A 20,692-nucleotide genomic window follows, 5' to 3' on the forward strand; every position below is an offset into this window, starting at 1 on the left:
ATGGAAAGAATGATAAACAACCGTTTAATGTGGTACTTGGAAAAAAACAACCTTATCAAAAATATCAGAACAAGCTAGGTAACATACAAATATCCATGCATGAGGTCGCCAAGCTAATCAAGAACCTAGATTCCAGTAAAGCAACTATAGTGTTAAAAAAGCTTCAACCAGAACTTGTTCCCATACTTACGAAACTATTTAAGCGCTGCCTTAAGGAGAAGTGCTTTCCGACTCCCTGGAAGACCTCATCAGTTTGCCCTGTATTTAAGAATTCAGGTGATAAGTCATCTCCCTCTCAGTACAGACCAATAAGTCTCCTGTGTGTTATGAGTAAGTTGCTGGAATCCATATTAAATAGAGAAATAGTAAACCACCTCAGCAGGAATAACCTTAGTGACACACAATATGGTTTCCGCTCTGCAAGATCTACCGCAGATGTGCTGACGGTTATATCCCACAGGATTAGTGAATCTCTTGACAAAAGCTTCCTTTCTAGGGCAATTGCTCTTGACATATCAAAGGCCTTCGACAAGGTATGGCATAAGGGTCTACTTCACAAGATGTCCAGCTACGGTATAACTGGAAATGTTTTCTCAATCATTAAATCATTTCTCTCCGATAGGCTCATAAGAGTAGTGGTAGATGGACAAAAATCGGAGGCCTGCAATATAAATGCTGGAGTCCCTCAGGGGTCAATCCTCGGCCCAACTCTCTTCCTGATCTACATCAATGACCTCCCTAAACACATACTTAAATCATTCGTTGACATCTATGCTGATAACACGACCATCTACGGCAACACATCAAAGGCTGTAAATGACAAAGTTCTCTCTGATTCTCTCTCCTCTGATCTCGAGCGCGTGGTTCAGTGGGGGAATATGTGGCTGGTTACCTTTAATGCATCCAAAACCAAACTCCTATTCTTACATCATCAACGCTCTGATCCCCATCTGGCATCAATTGTGATGGATGGCTCTCGTCTGGGTGAGGCCCCGTGTTTTGACAAGCTTCTGGGTTTGACCTTTACTCCTGATCTGAAATGGAACATGTACATCAAGTCTGTTGCCAAGGTCGCTGGAAAGATGGTGGGATCCTTCTACCGCTCCAGAAGATATCTCACTACTGATGCAATTCTCTATCTATATAAAAGCAAAGTACATCCAAGGATGGAATACTGTTGCCATATCTGGGCAGGAGCTGCTAAAAACAGCCTATCCTACCTTGACAGAGTACAAAATAGACTTTGTGGCTTAGTGGGGGGATGCCCTTTTCTCTACCCTGCAACCTCTCTCCCACAGAAGAGACGTTGCGAGCCTATCCTTGTTATTTTCCATGGCAGGTGCTCATCTGAACTCCAATCTCTGGTCCCCCCTCGCCAATCTTTCACAAAAAACACCCGTCTAGCTGAATCCACTATGAAAAATTTCCCCCACTCTATATCTGTGCTTAAATCAAGACGCGGATTCCATGAACAAAGCTTCTTTCTTAGAACTGCACGCCTGTGGAACTCTGTTCCGTCTGCCTGCTTCCCACCTGACTACAACTTGGATGTCTTCAAGTCTAACGTTAACAAATTCCTAATGAACCGCCCCCTTAAGTAAACACTTCATCAAATCTCTACACTAACGTAATGTACTTGCAATAACCCTTATCCCTGAGTGGCTTCCGGGCCTTGATAAATGGTGATCACTGTGTGTAAAAAAAAAAAAAAAAAAAATCAGAGTAGATACAGACAAAAACAAGGCACAAACAACCAAATAGTATGACTAGAATCATTTATTAGAGACGGTTTCGTACGCGGACACCACGTGGTGGCAGTCTTTTTCGACATCCAAAAAAGCCTACGATACAACCTGGAGATATGGAATTCTAAGAGACATACACAATCTGGGAATAAGAGGAAATATGGCAATATTTATACAAAACTTCCTGTCTCAAAGATACTACAAAGTATGACAAGGAAACACACTATCAGATCAATACGAGCAAGAAGCAGGAGTGTCACAAGGTAGCATATTATCCACCACCTTATTCTTAATTAAAATAAATGAAATCCCACAAATTGTCGACACACAATTTGAAAGATCATTATTTGTAGATGACTTTTCAATTGCATATTCTGCATTAAATATAACAATTGAAAGAAAGATGCAGCAATGCTTAAACAAAATCGAAAACTGGATCGATAAAAATGGATTCAAGTTGGCACAAAACAAAACTGTCTGTATTCATTTCTGCAGAAAGCAAAAATATCATCTAGACCCACAACTATAAATACAAGAAAACCCAATCCCAATAGCACAACACACGAAATTTCTAGGTATTATACTGGACAATAAACTTAATTTCAATATGCATATCACCAACTTAAAGCAAAAATGCCAAAAAGCAATGAAAATTTTAAAAGTAATATCAAAAACAAACTGAGGAGCAGACGAAGACACAATGTTAAAAATATACCAGACACACATAAGATCAAAATTAGATTACAGATGTATCACATATAGCTCCACCCGTAAATCCTATCTCCAAAAATTATTAACCATACAAAACCAAGGATTAAGACTTAGTCTGGGAGCATATCAAACATCACCCATGGAAAGCCTATACATAGAAGCCAATGAACCTCCTCTACATTTAAGATGGCAGAAATTAATAACACAATACGCAATAAAACTACAAAGTGATCCAAACAACCCAACACACAAAAAAACCTTCAACCTACAATATACAAACTTTTTATACCAGCAAACCAAAAAACATACCTTCTTTCGGATATCGCATCAAAGAAATATTAACTCAAATTAATGAAAACCCTAATAACATAGTCACTCACACAGTAAGCAACAAACCACCATGAACTTTGAAAGATCCAAGCACTGATCTGACTCTTACTACATACCAAAAAAACAATACCAACAACTTAATAAAAGCCACTTCGGCGAACTCAGAGAAAAGAACCTACAACACAAAGAAATATACACTGATGGAGCCAAAACAAAAAAAGGAACAGATGCGGCATGTACAGATGGATAGAACCATCTCCAAATAAGACTTCCCATCAACGCATCAATATACACAGCAGAACTACAAGCAATCAAAATGGCACTTGAATTAAGAACGACAATAAGAAAAAATTCATTATATATACCGATTCTTTGTCATGCATCTTAGCTCTAAGAGGAGAAGAACTAGAGCATCGTTATATATTAGATATAATGAACAAATACAATGAAATTATTGCAAAAGGTAAAGAAATAATCTTTACCTGGATACCAAGTCATGTTGGTATTTCAGGCAATGAAGAAGTTGACAAATTAGCCAAAGAAGCCATTAGCAAAAATATAACAAACATCAAAATACCATACACAGATTTCAGCAGAAAAATAAGGGAATATAACAAAAATAAATGGCAAACAGAATGGGACACATATACCCAAAACAAACTACATGAGCACCAACCCATAATAAAACACAAAAACAAAACAACAATAAAAGGACAAAGAGAAAATATTGTTCTAATCAGAATCGGACATACCAAATTAACACACTCGCACCTAATCGAAGCAACAGAAAAACCAAAATGCACTTTCTACGACAAACAGATGACAATAAAACATATATTAACAGAAGTTCAAAAATACGAAACTATCAGAAATAAATATTGTACAGTAAACGAAATCAAAGAATTGTTTCACATACCAAATCATCAAATACTAAAAAAAAAAAAAAAAAAAATACAACTCTTCAAATCACTTTAAACCGTAAAAACTCAAAAATTTTTTAAATATATAACTCAGTTTTTGTTGTTTGTTTTTTTCTATCTCAACTAAATACATAGCTTGGCATTAAATGACCCACAGTGGTTGATATGCCGTGAAGCCCCAATAAACCAACCAACCTATACTGTCCAGATTCAATCTTTCTCTGAGGTCATCAGATCTAGCTATATCTTCAACCCTCACTGGCCAGGTTTCATCTCCTAAATCTATAAAAATAAATCCGTTTTTCTAATTTCAGGAAGGACCCCAGCTTTACGATGTGAAAAAGTTGCAGACTGTTACGACTTTTACCTTGGATGTACACACAGCAGCCACAATTGGAAAGAAAATATCGCTATACCTCTTCTCAGGTAAAAATCAATTTCAGAACTTTATCTCAAATTTTGTAAATCACTAAGCCAATCAAAAACAAGATCTTTTATTAAACAGAACAGATTTTCCGACAAAACTTCAGTTGCCCCCCCCCCCCCCCCAGGGGTGCCTTTCGGGTTAAAATGGCTCAAATTGACACTTTTGTGCTTATTAAAAATAAAATTGATGCCTTGGATTTTTATAAAATTTTCTGAAAAGTTGTAACTAACTGATTTCTATATAATTTTGTTTGTCTATACTTCGCAATAACTCTTGGGTGTACCCCAGGGGCTCTTTTTAGGGCTAATAAAAACGCTCCATTTTTGGGACTATTTTAATATATTTGTCCAACATTTTTTTGTGTATGTCTATTTAGCAGTTTTACATGGTGCTGAACTCAAATTTAAATATGTTAAGGCCTTGGGGACTTTTGGGGCTAAATGGGGGGGCGTGCAAATGCTGAACTTAGTCATTTTTTTTTATGCCTCGTTCACTGTGCACTCACGGGGGACCATGCATGCTTCACTTGTTCTAACTGAAAATCTGATCAGTCTCTCTAACTGATTTGTTTTCAAATATATTTTTTTTTTTTTTTTCTGTTGATCTACCCGTTGAATATTTAACGATAATCTTTTGATTCCAGGAAAAACAACTGCACGTATGTATCTTCTGATTGTGAAGAATGGAACTGGAAAAGCATCTCCAGGAATCATGCGCAGGTGGAGAGATGTCAACTCCTGCTCTACGTAATTCCAGCCGATACCCGAGCACTCACAGACATGATCCAGGTAAAATATATATTTTTGTTGCTGTTGCATGAACCTGCATTTATGTGCATTTACTGTACAGGTCCTGATCATTTGCTCGTTGTCCTTATTTACATGTCTGTCTATGAGGGCCAAGTTAGATACAAGGTCGGTTTTTAATGTGGTGGAAAATCTAGCTCCATTAAAGAGACACTTTGGATCCGATAATTTTATTTATTTATTATTTTAATTTAAAGGGACGGTTAGAATCTTAAAAAGGCTCTCTCGGTGGGAACGTATTAGATAGCGGGTGAATGTCTGGCATCAGGTAAGATGCTCCGTCCCCAAAGGATTTGAAAATTGACAAAAGAAAAAAACAAAAATTTCAATGCTTTTCTCTGATTTTTCACATTTAAAAAAAAAAAAAACTTTATTTTTTTGTCTATCTATTCTAGGCGGCCTACTACATTGGTCAGGGATGTCGTGTGGTTCTGTGTGTACAAATGATTCCAGATGACAACCTTCAGGAAGGAGAGGTATGACACACAGATACACCCATGTTCTTTTGTGTTTAAGAGTAGGTGCTTGTATATAACCACCCCTCATCCCAAGAAAAAGCAAAAAAATAAATCTTTGATATATGTACCCCTAATGGAAAAAAATAGTCAAGTTTTCTTCCTGATCTCTATCCAAAACTATATATCTACTGGAATGAAAATGTCAGATTCCAAAAATCACATAAATTTATCAAGTTTTATTTATCTTAAGGAACATCATTTTAAAACAATTTAAAGCAGTTCTAAGATGGCAATGCAAGACAGTTCCTTTTTGCTTACTGATAAAATTAGATTTTCTTGCTTAAAAAGAAAACTACTTGATCAATTTACATGGTTTTTGGAATATAACATTGTTTTGTGATGTTCATGTACATCATAAAAATTTTTCTGTATTTTTTTTTTTTTTTTTTTTTTTATTAGGTTGAATTCTAAATAAGGAGCAATTTGTCTTTTATTTGTGTTAGGGGGATTGTTTTGTACAAGTCCCTAAGAGTATATGTCTCATTTTTGTGGGATTTAATCGCCTCCCATAACCATTATCCTTCATATCTATTTCATTATTCCCTCATAACCTAAGTTACCAAGTGCCTATTCATGAAGCTCCTAGCACCAACCCAAATTTCAGAATCTTCTTTATCCTACATCCCAACACCCCTCCTATTCTTTTTTTTTGTACATGGTGGTCACCACTTATCAAGGCCCGGAAGCCACTCAGGGATAAGGGTTATTGCAAGTACAGTACGTTAGTGTGGAGATTTGATGAAGTGTTTACTTAAGGGGGGGGCGGTTCATTAGGAATTTGTTAACGTTAGACTTGAAGACATCCAGGTTGTAGTCAGGTGGGAAGCAGGCAGACAGAACAGTTCCACAGGCGTGCAATTCTAAGAAAGAAGCTTTGTTCATGGAATCCACATTTTGATTTAGGCACAGACAAAGAGTGGGGGAAATTTTTCACAGTGGATTCAGCTAGACGGGTGTTTTTCGTGAAAGATTGGCGAGGGGGAGGGACCAGAGATTGGAGTTCAGACGAGCACCTGCCATGGAAATAACGAGAAAACAAGGATAGGCTCGCAACGTCTCTTCTGTGGGAGAGAGGTTGCAGGGTAGAGAAAAGGGCATCCCCCACTAAGCCATTTCATGCTGTCGCAATACGATGGTAGACTACCTTTTGTTCTGCTTTTATCAGATCAGGCTGTCCGAAAATATTGAACTCCTGACTGAAATGCACTGTGCATTAAAGATATTTTTTCCCATTGCAAAACTCAATCATGTTCTGCAAAGCCTAAAACCAAAAGCAACAATCTTGCCCAACCCCTCTTTTTATTTCTTTCCCTTTTCCCTGTCTGAAGATACTGGCTTCCTGACTGAAGATTCACGAAATATATCAATGTTATTTTTTTTTTCCATTTCTTTTTGCAAAACTCAAATCATGTTTTGTCAAACCAAAAATAAGATTTGCATGTGAGTGCTTCTGCTCATAGAGCTGTACCCATGTATTTTATGTTATTTAAAAAGAAAAAAAAATTGTGGACCCTGACCCCAGTCTCTTCAAACTGGACTCACTTACTTCAAGAAACACTCTTTAGCATCGTTTTTTTTTTTTTTTTTTTTTTTTTTTTTTGTCATTTCATTGTTTAATCCATTGTTTCAAAGTATGTGATCCATTGTTTCACAGGCAAGTAATGACTAGGGCTATGACAAGAGAATATTCTTTTCATTTGACTCTTGAGTATATATCTGACACAGTTAATTGAGAACCACATCACTCTATATAAGGTATGAATGGATACACACTAGAGAGTCAAAACAAAGAAAAGAATATGCTGTGGTCATAGCCCTAGTACTAAATTATCATGGACAATGCTTATAAGAAACAAATTGTAAAGTAACAGTTGATATGCTGCTGAATCTAATTTTTTTTTTCTTTTCAGTTGGAAAGTGCAGCCCAGGATTACAATCGGGGACGGGCATACCTCCACGACATTGCCAAACGAGAGAATGTTCCGATCTTTACAGACGTTGAGGAAGCCGTAAAGCACGCCATCTTATTGCTCAAACCTCCACCCCCGACACTCGTGATGACGCAGAAAGTGACAATCTGAGACCGGCTGGGGCGGGAGAGGGAAGGGGTATCAAGCCAAAAACAAACAACTGATATTAACAGCTCGTCATCTGCATCACTTTATCATTTTAATTATTGTGATTATGATTGTTATGAGTTGATGTTTCGATGTTGTATTGTTGAAAGATAGACTTAAATCTTTTTTTTTTCTTTAGAGGTTTTATTTTCGAAATTGTAAAGATAAAAAAAAAAACAAGGTTATTCCTATAACAGGCCGAGAGATCTAACGTTTGAAGCTCTTTTGCTAGAGACTATATTTCTAGTCAGCCTGCAGAATGTTTTTTTTATGTTAAGAAAACAAACACTCCCTTATGATACTAAAATAGTTATTGTTTATATTCAGTTGTTTCGATGGCCAATAAACAAGGTGGAGTTGGTTGTTATCGCTCATTCCTCACTCATTTTAAAGTACTCATTTCTCGTTCTCCCTCAGTATATCACTCACTCATTCATTGTCAAGGTTCATTATCTATTTTCACTGTGACAAGACGTTCCATGCTGTCTGGCTGTCGTTATGCTAAATCTCTAATAATCACAATTGTCGTAATTGATTGTGTCCATTTCCTGTCTTGCCTGAGTTTTTTCCTCCAGGTCTTCTCAGGCCACCTGGCTTTCTTTTTACTGTCCAGGTCTCTACAAGTGCTGATATACTCCTTGCTTCTTTTGATATGCCAGAACCAATCAATATGGTTTGCCCTTATTAGGATATCAAATTTTGTGAGCACCAATTTTTCTAATAGAATTTATGTTCTAACTTAATGTAGCATATCCACCAAATCATTTATGTTCCTTTCAACAAGAGGTTTGGTGTCGTATGGTTGTCTTTATGCTAAGCCTCCAGTAATCACGATTGTTGGGATTGATTGCATCCATTTGTTGCTGTTTAGTCTTGCCTGATAGTTTCTTTCTATATCTCCTTAGGATGGTTGGATTTTTTTTAGTCGGATTTTATGTCTCTGCAAGTGCTGATATGTCCCTTCCTTTTATTACAAAAGTAATTTATTATAAAACTACTAATAATAAACTGTAAAAGTGATAATAATAATCTGTTATAATAAAGTATATTTCTGGTTGTCCACAATTTGATTAATATACACAAAAAGTAATGCTGTTTCACTAATTTTCATACTGAAAACAGATTTATATACACTTTTATTGCAGCATGATTTCTATATATACTATTTATTCAAAGGAAATCTGCATTCAAGAAGTAACTTCATTTGCATTGTAACATTAGGTTTAATACCGGGCAACGCCGACTACATCTTCTAGTAAATTTATAAAGTGATGTAAGTTTGTTTTGTTTTTTTTCATTTATTTAATTTGAATACTTTTAGCAGCCTCGTAACTCACTTTTGTCCTTTAGTCCTCCTATTCCATGACCGACATTTCTGACACAAAGGAAAGAATTGCTGTTTTCTCGGCCTGTTATAGCAACAGCATTGATATGGAAATAAAGACGTTAGTTAATGTTCTGTTCTGGTTTGAGAATGTCTTGCAAACAAGTCTTCCCGTTTCATCTATTTGCTCCCAAGTATCACCTCCACCAGCCCCGAAACATTGTAAATGATCTCGTCACCTTCATTCTTCCTCGCTTGAGCGAGGAGGTGCTATGGTTTGTAAGGATAATTCTGGCTCCCTAACTCTTGTGGAAGAAGAAAATAAGATTAAAATCTTACAAACAACCCTGTCCTTGCTACTGTTCACCTATTTAATGTGTGGAAATCAACCCTCAGCCAATATCACCACCAGTCATGCCTAGGGCAATTGCGATAAAAAAAAAAAATAAATGCCTCAGCACTCCCATTTGCATGCGAATGCTTGCCTCATGGAGCTGTGCCCATGTATTTTATGTTATTTAAAAAATAAAAAATAAAAAAAATTGTGACCCCCCCCCCCGTCTCTTCAAACTGGACTTACTCACTTCAAGAAACAGACTCGTATTTTTTTTTTGTTTGTTGTTTCATTGTGACCATAATATTGCATTTTTTCATCTTATTTTATATTTAATTCCTTAGAAAAACAAAAGCTTTTTATTTTCTCTGAAATGTTTTTTTGTTTTGATAATTGTTTGAGTTTTGTGAAAAAAAACAATAAAAGAAAATAAACTCTACTTCGTGACCTCCCCTGACCCAAAGAAAAAAACTGAATTTTTAATTGTTTCTAAATTTTGTTTCGAACCCTTTTTTCTTTGTCAAAAGTTTAGATTAGAGACGGGTTAAGATTTTTCGAAAAGGAATATGTAGATTGTGTTGATAAATTTTTTTATAGTGGTTTAACTTGAAGTTGTTAAATTTTTAAGTTAAAATCAACTTAACATTACGCATGTAACCTGAAGAATCACACTTTTTAAATGAGTAAATATGCTAGTATTATCAGCTTATTTCCTAGATGACACCATATTTTATAGTATATCGATTCATTTTCAATATGGCGTCCTGATTTTAAAACTGATAAATGTTTTTTGTTCCTTTTTTAACTTGATTTTAGCCTGCCATAATGTGTAAAAGAAAAAATACAACTTTTATTATTTGAAAAATCTTAACCCGCCTATAATCTAAACCTTTTTTTTTTTTATACATCAGTCGCATTCAAAATACTCTGTTTCTCAAGCACGAATGAGGTGCGTGTGCAGTTTATGTACTGTGCTGTTTTTTCAGTTCAATTCAATTTTTACAGTATCCTTTGTTTATTAAATTGTTAGGTGAAAGTACAGAATAGTTGGCACTTGTGCATTTTAGGTTTGGACTACAAACTTTGTTTCCAATTTTGAAGAATTCCAAGGGGAGACAATTCAAATAATGGTGCTGGCATATCCTGAGTAGGTTATATTCATACCAGTTGATATGTTCTCGACCCCGTTGGACAGTGAGAGCCATTTGTGGTCATGAAGATGACCTAGTATCTGTCAGGCTAATTAAGTTTACTGTCTGAGGCACCCCTACTAGGAAATACCGATGGTTCTAGCTATGCAATTTTTTAAAGGCCATAGTGTTCCTTCTTCATGGGCGCTGATTTCACTTTCCTCACCTTTGACCTTGTGTCACATCTTCCTGCCGTGAAAAGGGAGGAAATAACTCGAAGAGATAGTTTCACATATGATTCGTAAAAACAAAACACTAAATTAACAATAACGTAAAATAAAACGTTATCTGAACATTTATTGAATTAAAATAATTTTTTTAGGTTTTATAAAATAATTACAATTTCGAAATAAATTATGACTGAGAATATTTGTTTTTGTATTCATATTAAAAATAAAACAAAATTTTACCAAATTAAACAAAATCAAAATAATCATTGAAAAGTTATAAACTGTAACAACTCCTTGAATTGTCTCCCCTTCGAATCTTCAAAAATGAAAACAAGAAAAATAGTTCTCCAAACCTAAACTGAGCAGGTGCTGTATAATTAAAAGCCTCTTCCCCCTCATCATGGTAAGAATTGATTTCTAAATGTTATTATTTAAGCATGGTTCTTCTAAATCTGACCCCCAAGATCGCCATGAGCATGGAATATGTGCCTATATAAAAGATGGCTTTCCACGTGATAGGGACATCTCCAGAGAAGATCCTAACATACCCTATATGTGCTTCCGGGTTGCACTTGCTCACACTGCTGCATTTATATTTACTCTCTATCGCCCCCACAACAGCGGAGTTACTATCTTTAAAAGCATATCTGAGAAAATTGACCATGCCCTATCTGCTTATCCTTCTGCTAACATTCACGTATGTGGAGACTTCAATGTTCACAATGTAGAATGTTTAACTCACTCAAACAAGACCGATGATGAGGGGAGGTTCTGTCATGATTTCTCTATTGCTTATGATCTCACTCAGATTGTTCACAAACCCACCCATGTGCTCAATACTGACGGCCAGTATGCAAGTCTCCTAGACCTTTTTCTCACAACTTGCTCTGAACTATTTTCAGCTTCCATTATGTCTCCACTTGGATCCTCTTACTACTCTGTTGTATCAGTTAAGATAAAAATGAAATGTAATAAGTCCTCAGATGTACCTCCATCGCACAATATATCGATACTCTATGGCTGACTGGGGTAGCTTCCGTACATTTATATCTGATCTCTCTGCGTTCCATGTTTAAAAAGGATGTGTCCTCTATAGTATCAGACCTGACAGAATGGTTAACTGTAGGTATAGACAGTTTCATACCCTTGAAAAAGTTTAAGCAAAAATCTAACAGCCAGCTGTGGATCTCTCCAGAATGTGCTGCTGCCATTGCGCACAAAAATTACTTTTTCCATTGCTTCCAACGTAATAGATGTACTGAGACTAAAGCCACTTTCAGGACTGCCAGCAACCACTGTAAAAAAGTAATAAAGAACTCAAGAGAGTTGTATGCTCAGTCCGTCAAGTCCAAAGTAGTTGAGCAGTGGCTTGGTTCCCACCAGTTTTGGCAAATAGCAAACAGAATCATGAACAGAAGCGTGTGTTCTATCCCAACTATCATAAATGGACCTGAGGTAATCTCATCAGCATCAAAGACAAACTCTTTGCCAAGAACTTTGCAGCTAATTCTACCCTTTACGACCAAGGCTGCCAATCTCCAATATTTCATCCTGTATCAGAAAACATGCTATGTGATATATAAATATCTGTACGATATGCTGCCAAGCTAATCAAAAACCTTGATTCTAGTAACGCAACCGACCCTGACGGTATTCTAATTATAGTACTCAAAAGACTTCAACCAGAACTAGCGCCCATACTTACAAAACTGTTTAAACGTTGACTTAAGGAGAATTGCTTTCCATCACCCTGGAAAATCTCGTCAGTATGCCCTGTATTTAAGAATTCAGGTGATCGCTCATCTCCCTCTTAGTACAGGCCAATAAGTCCCCTGTGCGTCATGAGTAAGTTGCTGGAATCTGTTAAATAGAGAAGTAATCAACCATCTCGGCAAAAATAACCTTAGTGACACGCAATATGATTTCCGTTCTGCTAGATCTACAACAGATGTGCTTACAGTCATATCTCATAGGATTAGCGAATTTCTCGATTGGAGGCTACCTTTCTAGGGCGATTGCTCTTTTTTTTTTTTTTTTTTTTTTTTATTACATTTTCACCCCAAACAAGGCAAATTGCCACTTTGGTGTAGGGGGCTACTATCAGGGGCAACAACTACTGGGGTACTATGTAGGGATTTGGGCAGCAAGGTGTCGGTTCACGTTACACTTGAACTTCTGCACGTCAGTACTGTTGGGGAAGCAGGGACCTGGAATGGAATTCCAGAGTCTTGCGGTTCTGGGGAAGAAACTATTGGAGTAAAAAGATCTTTTACATCTAGGGACCTCTACAGTGTGGGGGTGGGATCTAGTAGCCTGTCGGGTTTGTCGAGGGTGCTCGCGTCGTGGGGGCACAAGTGATTGCAGTTCATCAGAGCATTCACCACTAAAATACTTGTAGAACAGGCAGAGGGATGCAACATTTCGTCGATGGGACAGAGGCTGAAGCTTAGATGCCAGTTCAGGGCCTATCAGATTTGCGACTCTCTTTTGAACCTTGTCAAGGAGCGAGAGACTAGTAGCAGATGCACCAGCCCAGATGTGGCAGCAATACTCCATACATGGGCGAATGGTGGCCTTATAGAGGTACAGAATACTTTCGGGTGTTAGTAGTTTTCTAGCACGGTAGAGAGAGCCTACCTTTCTTGCAGCGGCCCTGGCAATGCCTTCAATGTAATTGTTCCAACTCATGTTTCCTGTGAACGTTAGGCCAAGGAGTTTGAAAGATGGACTCTCAGATAAAGAGTCGTTGGCCATTGCTATTGGTGGTAGAGAGGGTTTCTTGTAATTATTGAATGAAACTAGTTTAGTCTTGGCAGCATTGAACGCGACCAACCACTTTTGTCCCCATTCCACTACAGATTGGAGGTCTTCCTCTAGTGTTTCTGCCATTTCTTTAGAAATGTGTTCATTCGTCTTCCTGTCGTGTCTGCCATAGAGTGTAGTGTCATCAGCATATATACCCATCTCAGAGGCAATGTTGTCGGGGAGGTCATTTATGAATATCAGGAACAATAGAGGTCCAAGGATAGAACCCTGGGGCACTCCCGCATTTATATCATATTGTTTAGATGTGCGACCGTCGAGGACTACCTGGATTTTTCTCTTATCTAAGAAGGATTTAATTATGTTAAGTATTCTACCAGTGATACCGTATGATCTGATTTTACTTAGGAGACCCTCATGCCATACCCTGTCAAAAGCCTTAGATATATCTAGAGCTACCGCTCTGCCTTCCCCCGCTTTGTCCAGTGATTGGTATATACGTTCAGAGATCACGGTGAGGATGTCTGCTGTGGAACGGGCTTGTCTAAATCCATATTGTTTGTCAGTCAGTAGTTTAGCATCTGTAAGATGATGGACTAGAGCATGGTTAATTATGGTCTCAAATATTTTGGCAAAAAGTGGGAGGAGGCTAATGGGGCGATAATTTGATGGGTCTGTCCTTTCGCCAGAATTCTTGAATACTGGTACAACAGAAGCAGTTTTCCAACAGCCCGGAAAGCAAGCTTCATTAAGACATTTGTTGTAGAGTTTGGAGAGAACTGGAGCTACTTCGGCTGAGCACTTTTTTAATAGCACAGCTGGGATAAGATCGGGTCCACATGCTTTTGAGGTGTCAAGGTTTTTTATGATAGCATGCACCTGAGCAGGGGTGGTTTTCAGATCGTCTAGTGTGGCGTCTGTCCGCATAGGAAAGTCAGGTAGGGGGTGGTTGGAAGGGTCCAGTGTGGAGTTTGAGGCAAACCGACTGGCAAGCATGTTAGCCTTGTCGGTTGCTGAGGAGACAACCTCGTGATTGTTGGTTAGTGGGGGAATTGTTGATTGCCCATTATTTACTACACTGTTGTAGATTTTCCAGAAGTCTCGAGTTCCTAGTTTTTGTGCTTCGATGCGCTTTTTAGTGGTTTCCGTAAATTCTCTCTTAGCTGTCGCTATTTCTTTCTTAACGTTATTTCTAGCTTCTATATACTTCAGTCTGTTTGAACTGGACTTATGTCGGTTAAACCTACGGTATGCATGCTGCTTTTGAGTAATGGCAGTTGCACAAGTCGACGTAAACCATTGGGGAGAGTGGGGCTTACTGTAAAATTTCCGCATGGGAACATGCGCTTCGATTGCAGTTTTGAACCAGTCAGTGGTCTCGTTTGCACACTGTTCAGCAGGGAGAGAGAAAATATTTTTCCATGGAGCATCTCTAATTAGTTCCCTGATGGCTTCCCAGTCAGCCTTATTATAATATCTCGTTGTTTTGAGCACTGGCTCTTCAGTTTTGGGTCTAGAGTTTAGGGCGATTTCAACCATTATCACTGCATGATCAGCGTTCCCGAGTGGGCTGTGGGCCTTCGCTATGCAGTCATCGGGAACTGTGGTCAAAAACAGATCTAGAAGTGATGCGTGTTGTTCTTCCTGGTCAGGGAAACGGGTTGGAAACTTAACAATTTGTGATAGGGAGTGAGATATAGCGAAGCTATGGGTTGTGCTGCCCGCTGCATCTGTGTGAGTAGAGAATCCAAGCCAGTTTTTGTGGTGGACATTAAAGTCTCCAAACACATGTATTTGTGCGCTAGTGTCGAGGGACAGTGCCGTGTCTATGCTGTCAGATACTTTGTTTATTATGGAGCAGTCCTGAGTCGAGGGAGAGCGGTAGAGAAAATAATAGTAGCTAATACTGTGTTGCACGTTTAGTCTAAAGCACATAAAGGCTTGATCATCTGTTTCTAGGTTTGTTTCTCTAGTCAAGGGAAGGGTATTACGAATGTAAACTCCAAGTCCGTGCATATGTCTGTCAGAGTCCTTACGGCAGAGTGGGAGATATCCATGCATGTTAAAGTGGTTAGAGGGAATGGAGGAGTGTAGGTTAGTCTCACTTAGTGCTAAGATATCCGGGGTATTTGTTAAGAGAAATGCTTCAACATCAGCTAAGTTAGTTCTAAGCCCACGGATATTTGTGAATGAGAGCCTCAAGGGAGGAGGCAAGTTGAATTTGTTTGTCCCTAATCCTGGTTTAAGCTTATTTTTAGATTGTACTGTCGTCATATTTTTTTTAAGAGTTTAGGTAAGGGGGAGCTAAACAAGAGGTTATGCGGAGCTTCAGACATGCATCACAAGTAGACCATCAGCTGACCTTTCTCCAATTAGGATTGTGGCCTCAGGAAAGCCCACCGGGGATGAGTGCAGGGTCCCTTTCCATGCGCGTCATGGCACTGCAAACAACCCGATATTATTCAACTGTTGATGGAGCAGCCGCTCTAAGCGCTACCAAAGAGTTAGGGCTCCTGTACTACCAGTCGGGAACAGCAGCCAGGAACTGTCAATCCGGTACCCTCAACCCTTTAGAAGAAGGTCAACCCAATCTAACCGCTCAGGCATATCTTATACTCAAGCACTCTCAAATGTTCAGTTTTAGGGGTGGGGCATGCTGGGAATGGGAAAGAACGGCGTTCATTGCCCTAGCCAGGAAACAAGATCTACCGCTGGGTGTTTCTGTCGAATCACTGAGATAGTGTCTCTGCGCTTGACCAATAGGCAAAGAAGGAGTATGGAAGCCGGGCGATAGACAGAGCCTATCTACTCCTTAAGCAATTTAGGTTTGCAAACCGGTGAATTTGTTTGAGTCACCAGCTCTAGGAAGGTTGTCATCCAAGACTGAAGAGGCCTCTCTCCCCTTTGGTTTAGTTTCAGAGTTTTCCTTCTCCTAGACGGATGATCTGGGAAGACCTACTGGGTCCGTCAGCCCTGAGAGGGTTTTCTCCGCGCCTAGGTTCTAATCCAGGTATTTCTGCGACCCCGCGTTGTTAGTGTTACTGGGTTAGTTTGTGGGGGATTATATCTACTGATTAGTTACACTCCTCAAAGTGATTTAGGGACATGCTATTTACTTGTTAATGGATAAAGGGGGTGGGTGAAGTTCATGCAGTGTAAGCGTCTATGTTTGTTAGAGGGCTTGTTAAGGAGGAGATAATGTGATTTTAGTCGTACATTTTTTTTTTTTTTTATTAATGTTAGCTTAGGTCTAGTATAGTGTTACAGTATGAGTAGGTATTAAGAATTGAGCTACGAGTTGTGCCCGAGCTATTTTAGATGATAGGAGGGTTAAGATGTAAGTGCAATATAGCATGGATAAGACAGCAAGTATTGAGTCATGCGTAATTAGGTGAATAGATATATATGGGCAGGTTTTCAGTAGGTGCGAATAGAGTTGGAGTTGTAGGTATTTTTTAGTAAGAGTCATGGGGGGTTTCCATAACAAGGAGTGTCGTTTCAATAACGTAATTAATCGTTGCAAAACTCGAGACAGTTGTGTAGTGCATATCGCTTTGTTTCTGGGTACTTTGGCTGTTAAGTACCTGCCTTTGTGTGCATAGGCTGTTAAGTCCCTTACTGGATAGGAATGATCTGTAATGCATGCCTTAGAGGTAGAAATGTATAGATGTTTGGTGATGGCTTATTAAAACAGTTTGCATGTGAGGGATTAGGGGCTGGAAGTTAGCGATTCAACTACAGATGCGGAGCAATGTGGGAGTTTAGTGGCGGATAGGTTGGGAGTAGATTGTTAGCGTTCAAGAGAAGAGGGATTATTTATTTACAGATGGATTTCCATTAGGATTTTTGAGTTACAGGTAAGGTTAGTCTGAAGAAGGGAGGAAATTTTTTTTATTTTATTCACTTATTTTTTTTTTTTTTTTTTTATGCATGCAGGTAAGACAAACGCAATCGTCTTGGAGGTAAAATGTATAGGATTTCGTAGCTAGCTATTAGGTTTTTCCCTCCCAGTTATAGGGACAGCTAATTCGTTGGGATTTGGAATTGTAGTCATTAAGGTCAGGCGCAGAGTGTTGCATCTATTCAGTAAATTAGCCCTAGTATCACAGCTGGGATCATGCATATTGCAGTTAAAAATATAGTGCCAGTCAAGTTATGAGCCACGTGCAGTGGTTTGGTATGGTATGGGTATCATGGAGGACACTTACATACAAGCAAGCGTACGGTGATTTCATATATTAAGTATACTACTTAAATAAAGTTCTTCTGTCTTCTATAGTAGAAAGAAAGAAAGGTGGTCCTATCTCTTCTATATTCTTGCATAGGCTATTCGTTTTCGAGTAGAGTTCTTCTGACCTTAAAAACGGCTCGCGTGGGACTAAGTGTTAGAGACCAATTTTACGCATATGTAATTAAAGTGCATTAAATAAATACATTTAAAGAGAAGGTATACACAGTTGGTAAAAGCAAAAAGAGAAATAAAGAAACAAAGTGAATAAATAAATAAAAAATAAAGTAAGAAACGACTCGCATGGAAGCAAAGAGTTAAAGACAATATATGCGCATATAGTTAAAATACATTAGTCAAAATTTAGATAAAAAAAAAAAAAAAAAAGTTGCCATTTTGGTAATATTAGGATTTGTTAAGTTAACTTAGCTTATATTGGTTGCCCATTTTCAAAATTTTCGCGTCTGTCAGCGAGCGAACCCTGTTAGTGTGACGACTTCACTTCCTTTCCCCGGATTTTATATCTATTTATAGTGCGCACATGTGTATGGTAATTTTACTTTTTTATTTTTTTCTTTTATCCTTTACTTTTTTTTGTTTTTTTATTTAGGTTAATCTTCTGTCTTTTATAGTAGAAAGAAAGAAAGGTGGTCCTATCTCTTCTATATTCTTGCATAGGCTATTCGTTTTCGAGTAGAGTTCTTCTGACATATCAAAGGCCTTTGATAGAGTATGGCATAAAAGTTTACTTCACAAGATCTCCAGCTATGGTGTAGCTGGAAATGTCTTCTCAATTATTAAATCATTTCTTTCTGATAGGCTAATAAGTGTAGTGGTTGATGGGCATAAATCAGAAGCTCTTAGTATTAATGCTGGAGTCCTTCAGGGATCCATCCTGGGCCCAACTCTCTTCCTGATCTATATTAATGATCTTCCAAATCACATCCTTATATCATTCATAGACATTTATGCTGATGACACTACTATCTATGGTAGCACATCTAAGACCGTAAACGACCAAGTTCTCTCTGATTCTCTCTCCTCTGATCTTGAGCAAGTGGTACAATGGGGAAAGAGGTGGCTTGTTACTTTTCATGCATCTAAAACCAAGCTTTTATCTTTGCATCATCATCACTCTGATCCCCATCTAGCATCAATTGAAATTGGGGAGGCCTCATGTTTGACAAGCTTCTGGGCTTGACATTTACTCCTGATCTTAAATGGAACACATACATTAAATCTGTTGCCAAGGCCGCTGGAAAAATGGTGGGATCTATCGATCCAGTAGATATCTCACTGCTGATGCAATTCTCTATCTATATTAGAGCCAGATAGTCCAAGGATGGAGTAATGTTGCCACATTTGGGCAGGAGCTGCTAGAAAGGACTTATCCAGCTTTGATAGAGTTCCAAATAGACTTCGTAACCTCATAGAGGCTGTCCTTTTCTCTTCCCTGCAACCTCTTTCTCACAGAAGAGATGTTGTGAGTTTGTCTCTGCTGTATCGTTATTTTCATGGCAAGTGCTCGACTAAGCTCCAATCTATGGCCTCCCCCATCACCGAACTTTCACAAGAAACACCTATAACCCTAACGCCCTCTCTTGTCCGAGGGCTGAGCCGCATCCGTCGCTATCCTGGTTCAGGGGAGCATACTTGTGATGTACTTCTGGCCGTATTCGTCGCTCTCAGCTCACAGGACCAGAGATGCAACCCAGCAGGGCTACATTCTTACTTGTCTAGTTGTGGACCCCTCAAGGGTGATCACTCTCACTGGAAAATATCTCTCTGCTGCTCAGGGCACGCGAAATGGGCATGACCCTAAGTCTGTGTGGCAACATTGTTGATTTCGGCCGTCACTCTGGCTTCGTGCTGGATCCAGTCTCTCTTTCATCATCTGGCGTCAGGGCATTTCTGAAATATACTGCATCTTCATTCAGGCAGGCAATCGAGAAACAAAGAAAAACTCTGGTTCATTTTCGTAAAAACCAAACAAAATAATTATTCATGAATCATTTTACACTTGTTTAAAGTCAAGTTCTTTGATCCGAGTTTCATGATGCAGGTTGTATAACTGAAGCTCCTCTAATTAATTTCCCAGCTAAGAACAAGAGCTTTTCAACTTAGCTCTTATGAGGGTTTCGCCCTCCCCCCCCCCCAGGCGGGGTGAGAGCGATGTGGACGCCTCGATGCCAGCCAGTAAAAAGACTTTAACTCTAAAACGCCAATCGTTTTTATAAAACTGGCCTCTTCCCCTCCTCTGTCATTTGAAGACTACTTTTCTTTTTTTTTTTTATCTAAACCTCTTCATTCTTTTTCCCATTATCTTATTCTTTTTCTTCTCTCGTGAACTTCTTTCTCTATTCCCTTATTTTATTCTTTTCATTTTTTATTTTCTTGTGACCCTCTTCTTCCTCTTTCATGACCATATCTCTCCCTAGGTTCAATTTATTTATTTATCTGTCCAACTAACTTATCACTGGCTTGGTGGCCTGGTAGTTAAATACAACAAGTGGACCCAAATGACAACATCTCTCAGACACCAAAGCAGACCTTTTGAACCCAAGTCATTGTACCTGTCTCACTCAATTAGTTATTTAAAATTCATTTTTACCAAATTCAACTAGAAAAACAATCTCTTGTTCCAACAAATCCTATTATCAGAATTTATATTTTCTTTTCATTGAAAAAGATACTATTTCTTCTCTGGTGGACAGAAATCTCATAAACATCTGTTTTTCCTCAACCAAGTGTCAGCATGCCCCCCCTAACTATACCTCAGCCTCTCCCATCTTCATCTAGCTGAACAGGATACCTGGCACTGTCTGGGATTTCATTACACACCTGTCTAGCAAAAAACACTATCACTAATTTCTCCCACTCTTTATCTGTGCCTAAACCTAAATGATGATTCCATGAGCAAAGCTTCTTTTTTAGAACTGGATGCCTATGAAATTGTCTTCTGTTTTTCTGCTTTCCAGCTGACTACAATATGGTTGTCTTCAAGTCTAATGTAAACAAGTTTTTGATGAGCCGTTCCATATAAGTTAACAAATTTACCAAATTTCCATTACTAACGATTACTATGTTGTCCAATTTCTACTGTACACTC

At 38.4% G+C, this 20,692-nt stretch overlaps 1 protein-coding gene across 3 annotated transcripts in view; it reads left to right on the top strand.

The window, feature by feature from the left end:
- LOC145268726 (uncharacterized) overlaps positions 1 to 9,671 on the top strand; it is a 285,381-nt gene extending 275,710 nt beyond the window's left edge. For 2 of the 3 annotated variants that reach the window (XM_080124294.1, XM_080124295.1), the window contains exons 14-17: positions 4,021 to 4,132; positions 4,777 to 4,921; positions 5,335 to 5,415; positions 7,368 to 9,671. In XM_080124294.1, the coding sequence (XP_079980420.1) occupies positions 4,021 to 4,132; positions 4,777 to 4,921; positions 5,335 to 5,415; positions 7,368 to 7,538 (509 nt within the window). In that variant the 3' untranslated portion in view covers positions 7,539 to 9,671. The remainder of the gene's footprint in view (positions 1 to 4,020; positions 4,133 to 4,776; positions 4,922 to 5,334; positions 5,416 to 7,367) is intronic. The other variant, XM_080124296.1, reaches the window with a different exon arrangement.
- Positions 9,672 to 20,692: the final 11,021 nt, after the last annotated feature.

This window comes from Euprymna scolopes, chromosome 44 (assembly GCF_053919585.1).
Source record: "Euprymna scolopes isolate OS-2025 chromosome 44, ASM5391958v1, whole genome shotgun sequence".
Classification (NCBI taxonomy): domain Eukaryota; kingdom Metazoa; phylum Mollusca; class Cephalopoda; order Sepiida; family Sepiolidae; genus Euprymna; species Euprymna scolopes.